Source organism: Micropterus salmoides, unplaced genomic scaffold (assembly GCF_014851395.1).
Source record: "Micropterus salmoides isolate LMB-PRFRI ecotype aquatic unplaced genomic scaffold, ASM1485139v1 Ms_hic_scaffold_1, whole genome shotgun sequence".
NCBI classification, from domain to species: domain Eukaryota; kingdom Metazoa; phylum Chordata; class Actinopteri; order Centrarchiformes; family Centrarchidae; genus Micropterus; species Micropterus salmoides.
This window is the reverse complement of record NW_024040040.1, coordinates 66,116,247-66,131,066: the sequence shown is the minus strand read 5'-3', so window position 1 is coordinate 66,131,066 and position 14,820 is coordinate 66,116,247. Positions and strand designations below refer to the sequence as shown.

Below are 14,820 nucleotides of genomic sequence, written 5' to 3'. Positions count from 1 at the left end.
GGACATTCAGCCCCAGGCAAAGAGGTGGGGACATATGGGCTAAGATTAGGGGCGTGATGATACATTTGGGTCATGAGACGTGACGATGCGCGAGAACAAGACAAGAAGGTTTTTAGCACTTCAGCATTTAAATTAAATATTTGATGCTGAAGGGGGGGTTCTCCCTCAGAAGATTTTGAGTATTAAACTCTTAATTTCATGCATTCTGGAGACATTTCTGCGGCACTGTATAGTCTAAATGTCTTTATTTATACGAAGGGAAACACAAAGTTAAGGTGGCAGGTGACAATTCAAAATATAAAAATATAATAGAATATAATGCAGGATTCTGTAGCTTTTTTTTTGGTTGCTTAAGTTACTTTCTTGGACAATGCACATGTGTTTCTTCTAGATTTAAATTGCCTTGCATGTTTTGCTAATGTGCAAATAAAAATTCTCTAAGCAATTTCATTTGTTATTTAACATTTCTTGCTGCAAGACCATTTTTAGAACATTTTTAGCAAATGCTTTCAAAATGTGATGGGGACTAAATCAGCCAGTTCAAAAAGTGGTAGAGACATGTCCCCAGCGGCCCCAGTGTAAATGACACCTAATGCCTGATTACGTTTCTTCCTGAATTTTCTGTCCATTCTTAAAAGTTCACTGTGTAAGTTTTAGTGGCATTTAGTGGTGAGGGTTGTGAATTGCAACCAGCTGCTCAGCGACAACTCAGTCCTCCCTTTCAAAGAGAGAAACTACAGTGGCCGACATGCTCTATTGGCTCTGCACTGCTAAATAACACGTGTGGTCCTCTGTTTGTCCAAACTTCACTTTTCTCCTTACTTCTAATAAACCTCACTACTTCTTCTTCGTAGGCTGCATATTCAATATAGTGATGAAACTCGCTCTGTAGGGTAGTTTGTCTGTTTGGGCTACTGTTGGAAAATTGAAGCACGTTATATCCGAGAGTACGCAAGGGTCCACCTGACAAAAAAATCCCCATCGTCCGCAGCTGTCCGTGTGCACGTCATAATGGTTCATTAATTAAAATTAAAATGTTACCTGTGACAGACAGAGTGACTCCAGGTAAACCAGTATATTTCCCACGTTCTTGGTTTGTTATGAACCTGAACTTGTACTCAGCTGAGTCGCTCTCTCTCAGGTCTGTGATTCTCAGAGTGCAGTTGTTCTTATCACAGCTATACGTCACGCGACCTGAATACTCAGAGTCTGTTCTCAGATCCACAGGTTCACGATAACTTACTCTAGTAAACCAAATAAGTTTTTCAACTGTTGTTAAAATGTTTATCCTGTGTGGGTATCTGTAGGTGCAGCTTATGTCCACTGTTGATCCTTTTAAGGAACAGATCTGAGTAGAGGTGTAAGTCACTCCCCAGCCAATCTGACTCTGTACCACTGTAACACAGAGCACATCAGAAACTTCAATCACAATCTTAACATCAAACAAAAGACTGCATCTGTATGTAAACCTGCTAAAGAACACAGAGGTGTTTCATGTGAAAGGAAACAAACAAATCCGAGAACTTCAGTTGTCACTACCATATAAACACTAGTGCTAAATATGTAATGAGACGGAAAACAGACACTCAGGCAAAGACAGTGTGCTAAATGTCCTTCAGTATAAATTTGGATATAGATTACCTGGCATAGAAAGAAGGAAAACAACTAATCCACTCGCTGCTGCTGTTAAACTCATAGCTGCTCCTGCTTCAGAGATAAAACACATATGTAGGTAATTAATGTACAAATGATATATATTAGTCATGTCAGACTTCTACTTACAAAGGGAAGTTGTCTTGAACCTTAATGTTCCTTTGTGGTCAGGAAGGTACGCAGAAAGCTGTTAAAATACACCACGCTTCCTTCCTCTGCATATTATTGATATGCATTGCAAACCAGATGGTATTAAATGGCCAAGAAGATGACTTGTTTGTAGTTTTGCAAAATGTTTATTTACTTCAAAACCTAAATGTCAAATGTTAAATCAGATATTTGGTGCAGGACAAACGATAGTTTAACCATTTGTTTTTGCCACATCGGTGGACTGCAGCTGTTATTTTAGTTCACATGCAGTGAAATTCTCAGCTGCACACAGATGTTGATATCACTTTGTTCAGCTACTCCTGCTGGACTGAAACTCCAGCATGGTATTGTTCAGGCTATTACTCTCTGCTTCTTTTGTTTGTGACCCTTAAAATAAAGCTGTTTAATTACTGTAGATATGTAGACTTGTGAGCATTTCAAACTGTTTTTATTTAATCAAAACAAAACATTACAGTACAAAGGAGATGGTCCATAATAATAAGCTTTTAAAAATGAGGCAAGACTGACAATTGTGATGAGATGTTGTAATAATGGAGTAGAAATAACTGGAAATAATCAATTATTGTGATATTGTGCTAATGGAACTGGGAAAAAAAACAAAAAAAGAGGGGAGTAACAATGAGGTGAAAATAGACAGTTTACACAGATAAGAGAGAAATGTACTTTATGGGATTTAAAATATGGCTTTTGACTACAATCTAGTGGCAACAGTATGAAATTACAACAAGATCACCTAATGCATGTTCCTCTCTCCTCTTACTATCTCTCCCGATGTGCTTTTAAATAGCAAATTTAATAATACGCATAAAAAATTATAATTTCAAGCTTGTGGTGTTAAGCATGTGATACAGTACTACAGAGATACAGTATGTTTGAAGCCATACTGTGGAAGAATTATGATAATGTTTGGTATATGACATTAATCTTTAAATAAGGTTAAAATGTATCCTGCAGAGTTTTTGACCACATTATGGAGAAATGTTTTTACAAGTGGGTTCTAGTTTTGTTTAGCAGGTATAATGTTTATCATATTCACCATGTTAGTTGTGTTAGTTTCTAACATTTGTTAATCAGCACTAAACAGAAAGTACAGCTGAGGCTGCTGAGAATGTCATTCATTTTTTAGGGATTTGGTCATAAACCAAAGAAGCAAATAACACATTTCATGAAATTAGTTTAGATATTTTTGATAGACAGATGAAAAGTCAGGAAATCCCCAAAGCCATTAAGATTTATCCTCAGGGCAAGATGAATATTTGTACCAAATGACAATCCATTCAATAGTTGTCAAAACATGTCACAAACAAAAAACATGTCACCATGGTTGTGTTGCAGGGTTAAAGTCTGGGGATCACCAAAGTCTGCATCCTCGGTGCAATAGGGCAACGTGCAATAACCGCACTAGTACATAAGCACTTGCGCTTTAATCCATGGCACTGTGTTGTTAACAATGTCCTTTTTCTTCGTTTTTATGTTTTCCTCTTATGAAGTACTACAACATGTCAGTGATTCTCAGATACTTGTTGATGTAATGTGATGTGTTTTTTGTGATTTTATGAGGAAACAATGCACTGTGCCCAAGCCAAATTTCCCTCCTGTCCTCACCTCTTGGGATCAAAATGTCAGTAAACACTTTTATGGCAATCCATGAAGTAGTTGTTGAGCTATTTCAGTCTGGACCAAAGTGGCGAACCAATTGACCGCCAAACCAACCAGCCGACTAACTTTGCCATCCCTAGACCCATGCTGCTCTCACAGATGAAAATGACAGAAAGCACAGATTAGACGTTCCGGTTCCGTTCAGTAGTTTTGTTGACTGTACTGTACAATGCAGCTGGATCCTCCACAGTTTCCTGACTTCTGGTCCAGAGAAAATAAAAGATAAAGATATAGTATTAACTCAAACTGTTGTGAAAATATTGTGAGCCAGGTTCAGGTGTAATGAAGACATTTCGGAGACTGATGAAGGCTTACATGTAATATAGCATATATTACATAGCATGTAATATTTGGCTTCCTTTAGCTCAGCAATTGACCCTATCATGACCTGCGGAAACCTGGGTCATAGTACCCTTAAATTCCTTCACAAATACAAACAGTGATAATGAAAATGTAAAGAAAACAAGCAAATGCAACAGGAATGAAAGTGTTAAAATGAAATACTTGATCATCAGCTCCATTAACTGCATGCCATGTTGAGGTTTTAGTGAGGATAATGTTCCTGTGGGAGGAGCTGCTCACCTTGGGGCAGTACTGGCACTGTTAAATTGGACAGCAGCGTACTCAACAAGTTCTTCCTCCTCCTCTTCCTCCTTTTGTCTTCGGGGGACAGCTGGTATGATGTTGGAGTAGACAGGATCTGTCTGATTATTGGAGAAGTGGAAACTGGCATAATGAAGGTCATCCTGTTCCCTGTCGTCTGGTCTATCTCCAGGCTCAGATGATTGCTTGGAGGATCTCTTTTTCCTGGTTAATAGAATTAATAAAAATCCAAGGAAATAATTTAGTTGACAACATGACTGCTAAAAAGACTCTGGTATTTAATGTGCAATGCATTAGTAAAACAGATCTATTTACTTTATCAGTAGGAGGACAGAGAGCCATATGATAGCCAGGAAAACAGCAGGGGTTGTTCCAAAGACTGCTAATTTCCATAAACCTGGGAAAACTGGAATAATAAAAAATAACTAATTTGAGTGTGTTCAGATGTTTGGCCCCATGGTGAGATAGAACAAAAATATTTTTCTGTATCATGCATGTTCTTTTGAAATAGTAGAAGATCTTTCGCCATCCTAAGAGACATATTACATTGCATTGTATAAATGTCCTCCTGTGGGATCCCCAAGCTCTCCCTGGCCAGCAGGAAGATTTAACACCCTTTGTGTGTCCAGGGTCTGTCACATAACCTTCTCTCAGTCAGATGTGCATGGCTAAAACTGGTTCTGGACACCCTGACATCTTCTCTTATTTCTCCTCTAAATGAAAATGTGCACTGGCTAAATATTGAGACGGCAAGGAGGATGCAGTTTGAACTAAAGATATTTCTTTAAACAAAAACTTAACTGAACAGACTTCCATAGCACGAGTCCAAGCGAAGGTACATCCAAATAAAAGATCATCCAAAGAGAGTAAGAGTATAATCCATAAACAAGGAACAGGCAGGAACACTTAACAGTAGACAAGGATGACGTAACAACAGAACAAGCATACATTTAAACACCAGGTAACGAGCAGGGCGGAACCAAGACCAGGGGCCTGTACCACGAAGCAGGATTTGAGTTTATCCAGGTAACTTCGGGGTTAACCCTGGGTTTTCAGTACCACGACGGTGGTTCACTTCTTACTTAGATCGCCATGGCAACTTATGCTGAGTGGCTAACCTGCTCCAGAGCAGGTCATGTTCCAGATAAGAGATCAACTCTAGGAAAACGCCGCCTTCTGACCAATCAGCTCTCTTGGAAAATGACATCACCATCTGTAGAAAATCCCACAGAGTTATAGGTTGCTTTTGTGTTTGCTGTGGTGATGTGAAGAAACTCTTGTAGGCTAAGGTGATATCATCGTACAGAGACTGATTAAAAGCCTTAGTCTATTGTAGGCCTACAGGTTTTTACAGTAAGCCTACTAAGGCTACTGTTTTGAGATGAGTTTTATATTTTTTATTTGCTCCCAGTCCGTTTGACACAGCCGTTAAAATAAATAGGTTTAATTTTTCTTCTGTGAGGCTGAATATTATGAGCAGTTTGGTAGGGATATTCCATCCATCCATCCATCGTCAACCGCTTATCCTGTGTACAGGGTCGCGGGGGAGCTGGAACCAATCCCAGCTGACATCGGGCGCAAGGCGGGGTACACCCTGGACAGGTCGCCAGTCCATCGCAGGGCCACACATAGACAAACAACCACTCACGCTCACAATCACACCTAAGGACAATTATTGAATTATTGAAATACTACATTTTTATATGAACGCAGGCTATTTATTTTAGGTTAGTAGCTTTCTTATAGGCCTACTACAGAGACTGGTCATGTTCTGACCCACCTTTTGCGATGTGGCCGCAGGTAATGAGGTGAGTTTCCAGTCGCCTAAATGTTGACATTAAAGTGGATGATACAGCAACTTTTAGAGCAATTGTGCAGGGCAACGTTGCCGTCAATGGTAATGAGTAAAGGTTAGGCCTACTACTGTAATCCCCCTCCCCCACCACATGCCCACAAGGCTGCTATCTGTTCAAAACATAGTGGGACCTGCCACTAGCAAGATTGCACAGCAACATTGCTCAAAAAGTTGCCCCGTGTATCATCACCTTCAGTTTTTCAGCCACTATTTGAGCACATTTTTTAGCATAAATGGATTTTTAATGTCATTGCTTTATGAAGTTAATTCAGAACAATGTTTGGAACAGTTTTGGGTTTGTTTAATAAATTAATCTAGAGAAGTTTTTTAAAGTGAGGTGGAACGACCATTTATTCAGTGCCCAGTCTTTTAATGTGATACATTAAAGCTGAAAGAATAAGGCTGAAATTTTCATACAGCTCATAAGAACACATTATTATTATAGACTATACGTCATTCACACTGTAAGCGATATTCTGTCTCCCTGCATGTGTCAGCTGCAGAGAATGTGTATTTGTGTAGTGTTACAGTTTGTAAAATATGATGCACTGATGCCAGTGGACTTCTTCGTGGCTGTGATTCATCTGCTGCTAACACCGCCTCTTTTATGTGAATGCGCTCATGGCTAGATTGGGAAACCCTGGGTTGACTTACAGAGTTAATAATCAGCTTTTGTTAGCGATTGTTAGGGTTAGTGTTAGGACCCTTGAGATCTGTGGGTTGTGCTTGTGTTGCTGTGGGTGTCTCTCCTCTGCAGGTGTGTGCCTGTGTCCTGAGCCTGGCGCTGTGTAATCACCGCGGTGAAGTTAGTTTTAAGTTGGATATTCGACAGACATTCACCCAGGATCCGGTGACGACTTCTTACTCAGTTCACTCAGTGTTGGCAGTATAAATGCGGTTAGCTCACCTCCGATAGCTCGCTTTTAACCACCGGGGGTCAACTTAGGGACTGTTAATAAATTACAATGACAGACCTCATCATTTTAGATTTGAGTTCTTGTTTGATTTTATATTAATATTTATTAATAATTTATGGAAAATAATGCTTTATTTTATTTTATATGAATATTTATTTTATATGAATATTTATTAATATTTTATGGAAGAAAATGTGCCTTTTTTTCAATAGCTTCCATGTCCTGTGAGACACAAATATTCATATAAAATAAAATATGAACTCAAATCTAATATGAAGAGTTGTGTCTGATTTGCCTAGTGTAGTACTGCAGTTCAGCATTGGTTTGGAGTCCCTGAATCACATGAAATGGAAGCTAATTTTTTCCCCATAAAATATTAATAAATATCAATATAAAATAAAACAAGTACTCAAATCTAATATAAAGAGGTCTGTCTCACTTGCCTAGTGTAGTACTACAATTTGGCATTGCTTTGGAGTCGGTAGGTCACATGACATGGAAGCTATTGAAAAAAAAGAGCATTTTCTTCCATAAAATATTAATAAACATTCATATAAAATAAAACAAGTACTCAAATCTCATATGAAGAGGTGTGTCTGATTTGCCTAGAGTAGTAATATAATTCGGCATTGATTTGGAGTCGGTAGGTCACCTGACATGGAAGCTATTGAAATAAATGATGATTTTTCCATAACACGGTTTTAACAATTGCAATTTATTGACGGTTCCTAAATTGACCCCTGGTGGTTAAAAACGAGCTATCGGAGGTGAGCTAACCGCATTTATACTGCCGACACTGGGTGAACTGAGTAAGAAGCCGTCACCTGATCCTGGGTGAATGTCTGTCGAATATTCAATTTAAAACTTATATTTATTAAAACACATACATACATATATATATACACATATACATACATACATATATATACATATATATACAAAATGGAAACACATTATAAAATGTCATGTTAACAATAATGAATGTTCAGAAGTTTTCATAGCAGTCAATTTGTGTTACATTAGCTAGTAAATTTGTATTACATTAGCTTAGCCGACCTTTACCATGAAGTGCCAACTCTACCGTTTGGTAGAGCAGAAAATTATTTGACCCATATTAGACTTTTTTTGAGATCTTTTTTGCATCAAGTTACATAATTCTATTAAGTAATTCCTCTGGAACTATAATATGTCAAAAAAATATCCTAACCTTTGAAATTTCCACCAAAAAGACTCTTCATGTCTGCAGTGATTTTGACGATTTTAACTTCCTGTAAGGAGGGTATCTGAAAATGCATGCTGCTTAAAGAAACAGTGACAACTTATTTAGCACAGCATACCTACACCGAATGATAGAGATGGCTTAAACAGGTTGAATTAAGTTCAGTACATTTTTCCTTGAGATACAGTGACTTAAAATGTGGTCTTCCAAATGGTTGAGAGGACGTTATAGGGTTAATATAATTCATATCGTCTCTGGTGTGGGCAGAGATCATTTTTAGTTGATTAAATGCCTTTTTTGTTACTTTGATTGGAATAAATACATTAACTTGACACGTGTCATCCTTGGTTTTTCCACCGGTTATTTATCTCTTTGTTCGTCCCACACCCCTAGACAAGCCGGGGACGTAACAGTTAGTTAAGCCAGATAACTAAAAGATATCCTGTGTATGTTGAACTCGCTTTGTGGTACAGGCCTCAGGAGGAGGAGATGAGGTAATTAGACAGAACACAGGCAAACAGGTGAAACCAAACGAGGGGAACAGACAGGACCAGACCAAAATGCAGGAAAAACTGAACACCAAAAGACAAAACAATCACCTGGCATGGAACACAAACCAACAGCAGACAGAAAACTGAATAATAAAAATAAACTACAACCAAAAAGGATAGACTAAAACTAGGTTAAAACGGAACAAAAGCAGACAAGACAAACACAGAACCAGGAATAACTACAGAGACATGAACTAAGACACAAAAAGACTAAAACTAAGAAACAAGATGGGTAGCCTACTAAGAGAACTGAACAAAAGAATAAACACATCTACAAATAAACCATGACAGACTGAAGAAAAACATGAGCACAAAACCAAAGTCCTAACAGTAGCAGCACTACAACTAGCAAACAAAGCTGCAGTATTTAATTCACTTTGCCTGTGTGGTATTTTAGTGCAAATTTTGCAGCTTATGAGCAAACCATAAGGCAGTGCAAAGCTCAATTACTCTGAACTGTATTCAACTTCACCTGGCATTTCATAATGGGCATCACGTTAATAGCAGAGATCCAGGAATCTAGAAGTGTCACATACAGGGACGTGCACACATAGACATCAAAAGGGGCTTCAGCACCTGCCCTTTTTCTTCAAGAGAAAGTGCCCTTTTTTCTGGGATGCTTTTTTTTAACAGGCCTAAAATATAAGTTGGGAATTATTCCTGTTTGCAACAGATTCCCTGTCAAATAAATATATGTATTGGGGAAAAAATATCTAAATAGGCTATCAGGTCGGAAGATGAGACTTTGGAGTTCCGATGTCCTCTCTCCCCCCCCCCCCCCCGCATCTCACTGCGCAACCAGAGCACAGCTCACAGACAGACAGCAGCCCCTCCAGCTTCTCTCCCAGCACTGTTTTTCTTGGCTTGTGTGGAGGTGAGTGGTGATGAACAAAAGACTAAACTGCCAGTGCCTCGAGTTTACCGCTAATTAAACAAAAGACAATATAGGCTATGCCTTGCTAACGCATGACTCATGAGCTGAGCTAATGTAATAAGTTAGCTGAAGTTTAGCTAAGGCAATATCTCATGGCCATAAAACCTAATGTACTGATGGAGACACTACAGCGGAACACAGTTACATTTGTGTCTAATAATGTCATCACAATCTGTAAAACAATATGCAAATTAGGTGTAAACTAATTAATACACCAATTTGCAAACATTTGACAAATCACTGCAGGTGAATGGGATAAAGAAAATAACTAAAGCATATCACCATAGAATTTCCCCAGTTAATGACTTACATCAAGAGCATTTTCCTCTGAAATGTGCTTTGTAAATATGCAGATTAGCTTGTTTTGGTTAATATAGAATAAATCTACAGATGCAAATAGACAGAGGATATTAGGCTTAAAATAAACCCCATCTAAAGGTGTATTCTTTAAGTTTTATTTTCCATTCTGTTAGTTTGTTGTATGCTGATAGATCCTTATATAATACAGACAGCCCTCCCTCAAATGTGAAACTAAGTCGATGTCACCATCAGTAAGTAAGTAAGTGTGTGTGTGTGTGTGTGTGTGTGTGTGTGTGTGTGTGTGTGGTAAATGTAATATAATAGAAACAATAATAAAAGTCAATTCAGTATTCCGTTGCTTGGCTGTGTGAAGCTGAAGGTTATCTTTACTCATTTGGCATCTTGCTTGTGAAACAAAAAGTAAAAGTATTTAAATAACATTTATTTTAATTATTCCTGCAGCCCAATGCCACAGTTTAGTGTGAAGATTTATGTGAAGTATTATGTATGCCAATAACACCAAAAGAATTGAAACGATTTATTGCCTTGTGGAAAAATAAACAAATTATAAATGAAACTATGTCATAAATATATACTTGAAACTAGTAGCATAGAAAACATGCACATTGTGGCATAGTTTGCGTTTCTTTCGCCTGCTCCTGTGATAAACCTAGTGAATACTAAAGAAGACCATGGTCTCTGTGTGAAATGATTATTTTGTAGAAGAGTAAAAATGTTGTTGAGTTAATATATTTGTCTTGTTTAAAAAAAATGCCCTTTTTTTCCTCTTGAGCCCCTGCCCACCAAAATGTCTGTGCACATCCCTGGTCACATGGATGGTTTAACTAACATGGGGCATCATTTAATTGCTAACCTTAATCCCCCCACTTTTTCATTATATATATGGTGAATTATTTCTGATGTGTGCATGTGTAAGTGAATTGAAAAGTTAAGAGGTGAGTGCAAGATGGCTTCTTAAGGTAAAGGTTCTCTTCTCCCTGTATTAGCCTAAAATCAGATAGTGTGTTATGATTTCTGCTGCGATATGTGTACAAATTGAGGGAAATATACCTGCCACAACAGTCAGATGTAAGGTGGAGTTATGACGTCCTCTTTTGTTCTGGGCTTCACAGTAATATTTCCCACTGTGTTCAGGTCTGACAACAGTGATGGTGAAGTTCTGTCCTGATGCTTTTGGTGAGTCTTCATTCTCCTTGTACCAGGTATAATTAGCTGCTGGGTTAGCATCACTGCTGCAGGTCAGACTCACTGAACTGCCCTTAACTACCTTAGCAGAGGGACTCACTGACACAGAGGGAAGCTTTGGAGCATCTGGAAGAAATTAAACATTATGTATTGAGACATTTTCCATTAATATTAGCATGAATGAGTTGGAATTACTTTTGTATCATGAAAAATAAAACTTACACTGGACATTTAACAATAGAGATAAAGAGTTGATCTGTCCATATCTGTTGTCAGACTTGCAGTAGTAGATCCCTGTGTCTTTAGAGCTGATGGAGTTGAAATAATAACTTCCTTCTGGTCCTTGAGTCAGTGTTTGGTTCTCCTTGTACCAGGTATAATTAGCTGCTGGGTTAGCATCACTGCTGCAGGTCAGAGTCACTGAACTGCCCTCCACTATCTCAGCAGAGGGACTCACTGACACAGAGGGAAGCTTTGGAGCATCTGTATGAATATAGATTACCATAAGCTGATGTGCATGGTTCATATTGTTCTTAAATACTTAATCACATAGTATACAGCAGGATATAGAAAGTTGATTGTGGTCCAAATCTATAGCAGAAGACTGAAATTGAAGCAGGGGAGGTAAAATCTTTTCATTGTCAAGTTAAGCCTTGTGTAGACTACATGATTTTCAGCGTGCTGTCTGGTGACGGGAGTCTTGAAGTCGTTGTGGCATTCACACTACGTGACTGATCGGTGACAGGGGGTCACACACTACACGAGCTGACAGCGGCTCTGTCACCCAACACTGGTCTCCAAACCATGTTTTGTCAAGAAAACACATGTGAAATGTGAAACAAAATGACGCAAATCTACACACGAAACAGCTGTTTTTTGTTGTTATTATAAAGACAAAAAATCTGGGTGAAATAATGGATCAGCACATGCAGGTAGCAGGGATTGTCTGAGCAACAGAGAGAGCTGGAGGTGAGTAAAAAGTGTTTTGCGGTGAAAAAGTAGCTGCCTGCTCTCATTGGCTGGATGTGGATGTCGAGTTGGCCGACTCCTCCAAATATTTGGCATGCTAGATATCTGGCAGACATCGGCGATGTGTCAGAAATGTGTCGGGGAGCCGTTTTGTTGAGTCATTGTGTAGTTCACACATCACGATAATGTGTGTAAATAATTTTCCAAATTAAAGTAGTAGAAGACGAGATGTCCATGGGTCAAACACTGAATGTCCAGTCCAGATCTCGTTCAATGTTCTTGTGAAAAGCCTAAAGCCCAATCTGAGCTAACCCTGACGACATCATTAAGCTTGTTTTTTCAGAGTTTGGAGACACAGAAGACATTATACTGTAGTGCTCCCCATGATGAGTTAAGTATACTTAATGCAATAAAATCAGTGGAGTTCCCCTTTAATAAAGATCAAAGAACAGGACACTTAATTTCGCTAGAGCATAGAACCTGTGTTTCACTCACATTTTACATTAATAATGATGTCTTCAGATGTCCTCCTCCCCAGCTGGTTCTCAGCTGCGCAGTAATACTCTCCAGAGTCAGAGGACTGGGTGGAGTTGAAGACAAGCTGTGGTTCTTCACTGAGGCGTTCATGGTGTGGACTTTTAGTCCTCTTGTACCAGATATAGTTAGCTGTTGGGTTAGCATCGCAGCCACAAGACAGACTTACTGAACTGCCCTCCACTATCTCACCAGAGGGACTCACTGACACAGAGGGGAGCTTTGGAGCATCTGTTAAGGAATATAAACAATATGTATCAAGAAATATTCCATTAATATGAGCATGCATGATTTGGAATTAAGCTTGACTTACACTGGACATTTAACAATAGCGATGTAGAGTTGATCTGCCCATACTGGTTCTCAGACATACAATAGTAGATTCCTTTGTCCTCAGAGCTGATGGAGTTGAAATAATAACTTCCTTCTTGGCCTTGATGCAGAGTTTGGTTCTCCTTGTACCAGGTATAATTAGCTGCTGGGTTAGCATCACTGCTGCAGGTCAGAGTCACTGAACTGCCCTCCACTATCTCAGCAGAGGGACTCACTGACACAGAGGGAAGCTTTGGAGCATCTGTATGAATAAAGATTATCATAAGTTGATAGTGCCTTACTGTGGTGCATATTGTTTTTAAATACTTCATTAATTATATGGCAGAAGGTGGAAAGTTGATTGTGCTTTAAATCTACTGGAGCTGTCAGTGACCTACAGCAGTAGACTGTGAAACTGAAGCAGGCAGGTAAAATCTTCTCATTGTCAAGTTAAAGGGATAATCCAGAGAATTATTGTTGCACTTCCACAAAGTTGAGGGCTCATTAGAAACAAAACACACAAAAAACATTTCAGCTATCTACAGCATAGAACCTGTGTTTCACTCACATTTCACATTAATGATGTATTTAGTTGTCTTCCTCCCCAGCTGGTTCTCAGCTGCACAGCAATAATCTCCAGAGTCAGAGGACTCGATGGAGCTGAAGACAAGCTGTGGTTCCTCATTCAGAAGTTCATGGTCTACATTTTTATTCCTCTTGTACCAGGTATAATTAGCTGCTGGGTTAGCATCACTGCTGCAGGTCAGAGTCACTGAACTGCCCTCCACTATCTCAGCAGAGGGACTCACTGACACAGAGGGAAGCTTTGGAGCATCTGTATGAATAAAGATTATCATAAATTGATAGTGCCTTACTGTGGTGCATATTGTTTTTAAATACTTCATTAATTGTATGGCAGAAGGTGGAAAGTTGATCGTGCTTTAAATCTACTGGAGCTGTCAGTGACCTACAGCAGTAGACTGTGAAACTGAAGCAGGCAGGTAAAATCTTCTCATTGTCAAGTTAAAGGGATAATCCAGAGAATTATTGTTGCACTTCCACAAAGTTGAGGGCTCATTAGAAACAAAACACACGAAAAACATTTCAGCTATCTACAGCATAGAACCTGTGTTCCACTCACATTTCACATTAATGATGTATTTAGTTGTCTTCCTCCCCAGCTGGTTCTCAGCTGCACAGTAATACTCTCCAGAGTCAGAGGTCTGGATGGAGCTGAAGACAAGCTGTGGTTCTTCACTGAGCAGTCTTTGGTTCTCCTTGTACCAGGTGTGTTTAGCTGCTGGGTTAGCATCACTGCTGCAGGTCAGAGTCACTGAACTGCCCTCCACTATCTCAGCAGAGGGACTCACTGACACAGAGGGAAGCTTTGGAGCATCTGCAGGAGATTTAAACATTTTGACTTAAAATGACAATGATTTTGTAAAAAAAAATGTTTTTTAGTTGTTATATTCTAAAGAGAATTGTTTATTCAAGAAGAAATGAAATAATTAATTAATTTTAATATTGCTGCTCTCATAAAGGTTCTGAAGACTTTATGTTGTTTGTGGCGTTTTCAGCACTCCAATTCCACACCTTTTTATACCAATTTTGTTTTCTCTTTTTACTTTTATATTTACTTGCTAATAATTTTTTTCTGGGAATAACTATCCCTCATTCCAATTTTTGTGGAAATTAAAAACTCAAACAAAAAGCTTGAGTGAACTAAACTGCCTGATTGAACATAGATTTTGTTCAGAATAAATGTGTTATGTTTATGAAGACTGTGTAAAACTGAATTGGGATATTATTTGATTATTTTGGTGAAACCTTGCACCAGATTACATTATTTTTGTGGAATAATTAGGAGTAAACTCACACACTAAAGGAGAGCAAGATTTCTCATATCCTCGTACAGCACAGGAAAAACTGTCTGCAGG

At 38.7% G+C, this 14,820-nt stretch overlaps 1 protein-coding gene across 1 annotated transcript; it reads right to left on the bottom strand.

Annotated features, from left to right (window-relative positions):
- Positions 1–2,240: 2,240 nt before the first annotated feature.
- On the bottom strand, positions 2,241–14,181 carry LOC119898178 (B-cell receptor CD22-like). The gene is made up of 9 exons (XM_038712370.1): positions 14,025–14,181; positions 13,452–13,718; positions 12,885–13,145; positions 12,533–12,802; positions 11,291–11,551; positions 10,934–11,194; positions 4,402–4,492; positions 4,066–4,290; positions 2,241–3,684 (listed from the first exon to the last, which is right to left on the bottom strand). Exons 3-9 carry the CDS (start codon positions 12,940–12,942, stop codon positions 3,606–3,608), a joined length of 1,245 nt encoding a protein of 414 aa, XP_038568298.1. The 5' UTR covers positions 12,943–13,145; positions 13,452–13,718; positions 14,025–14,181; the 3' UTR covers positions 2,241–3,605.
- Between the last annotated feature and the right edge of the window lie 639 nt (positions 14,182–14,820).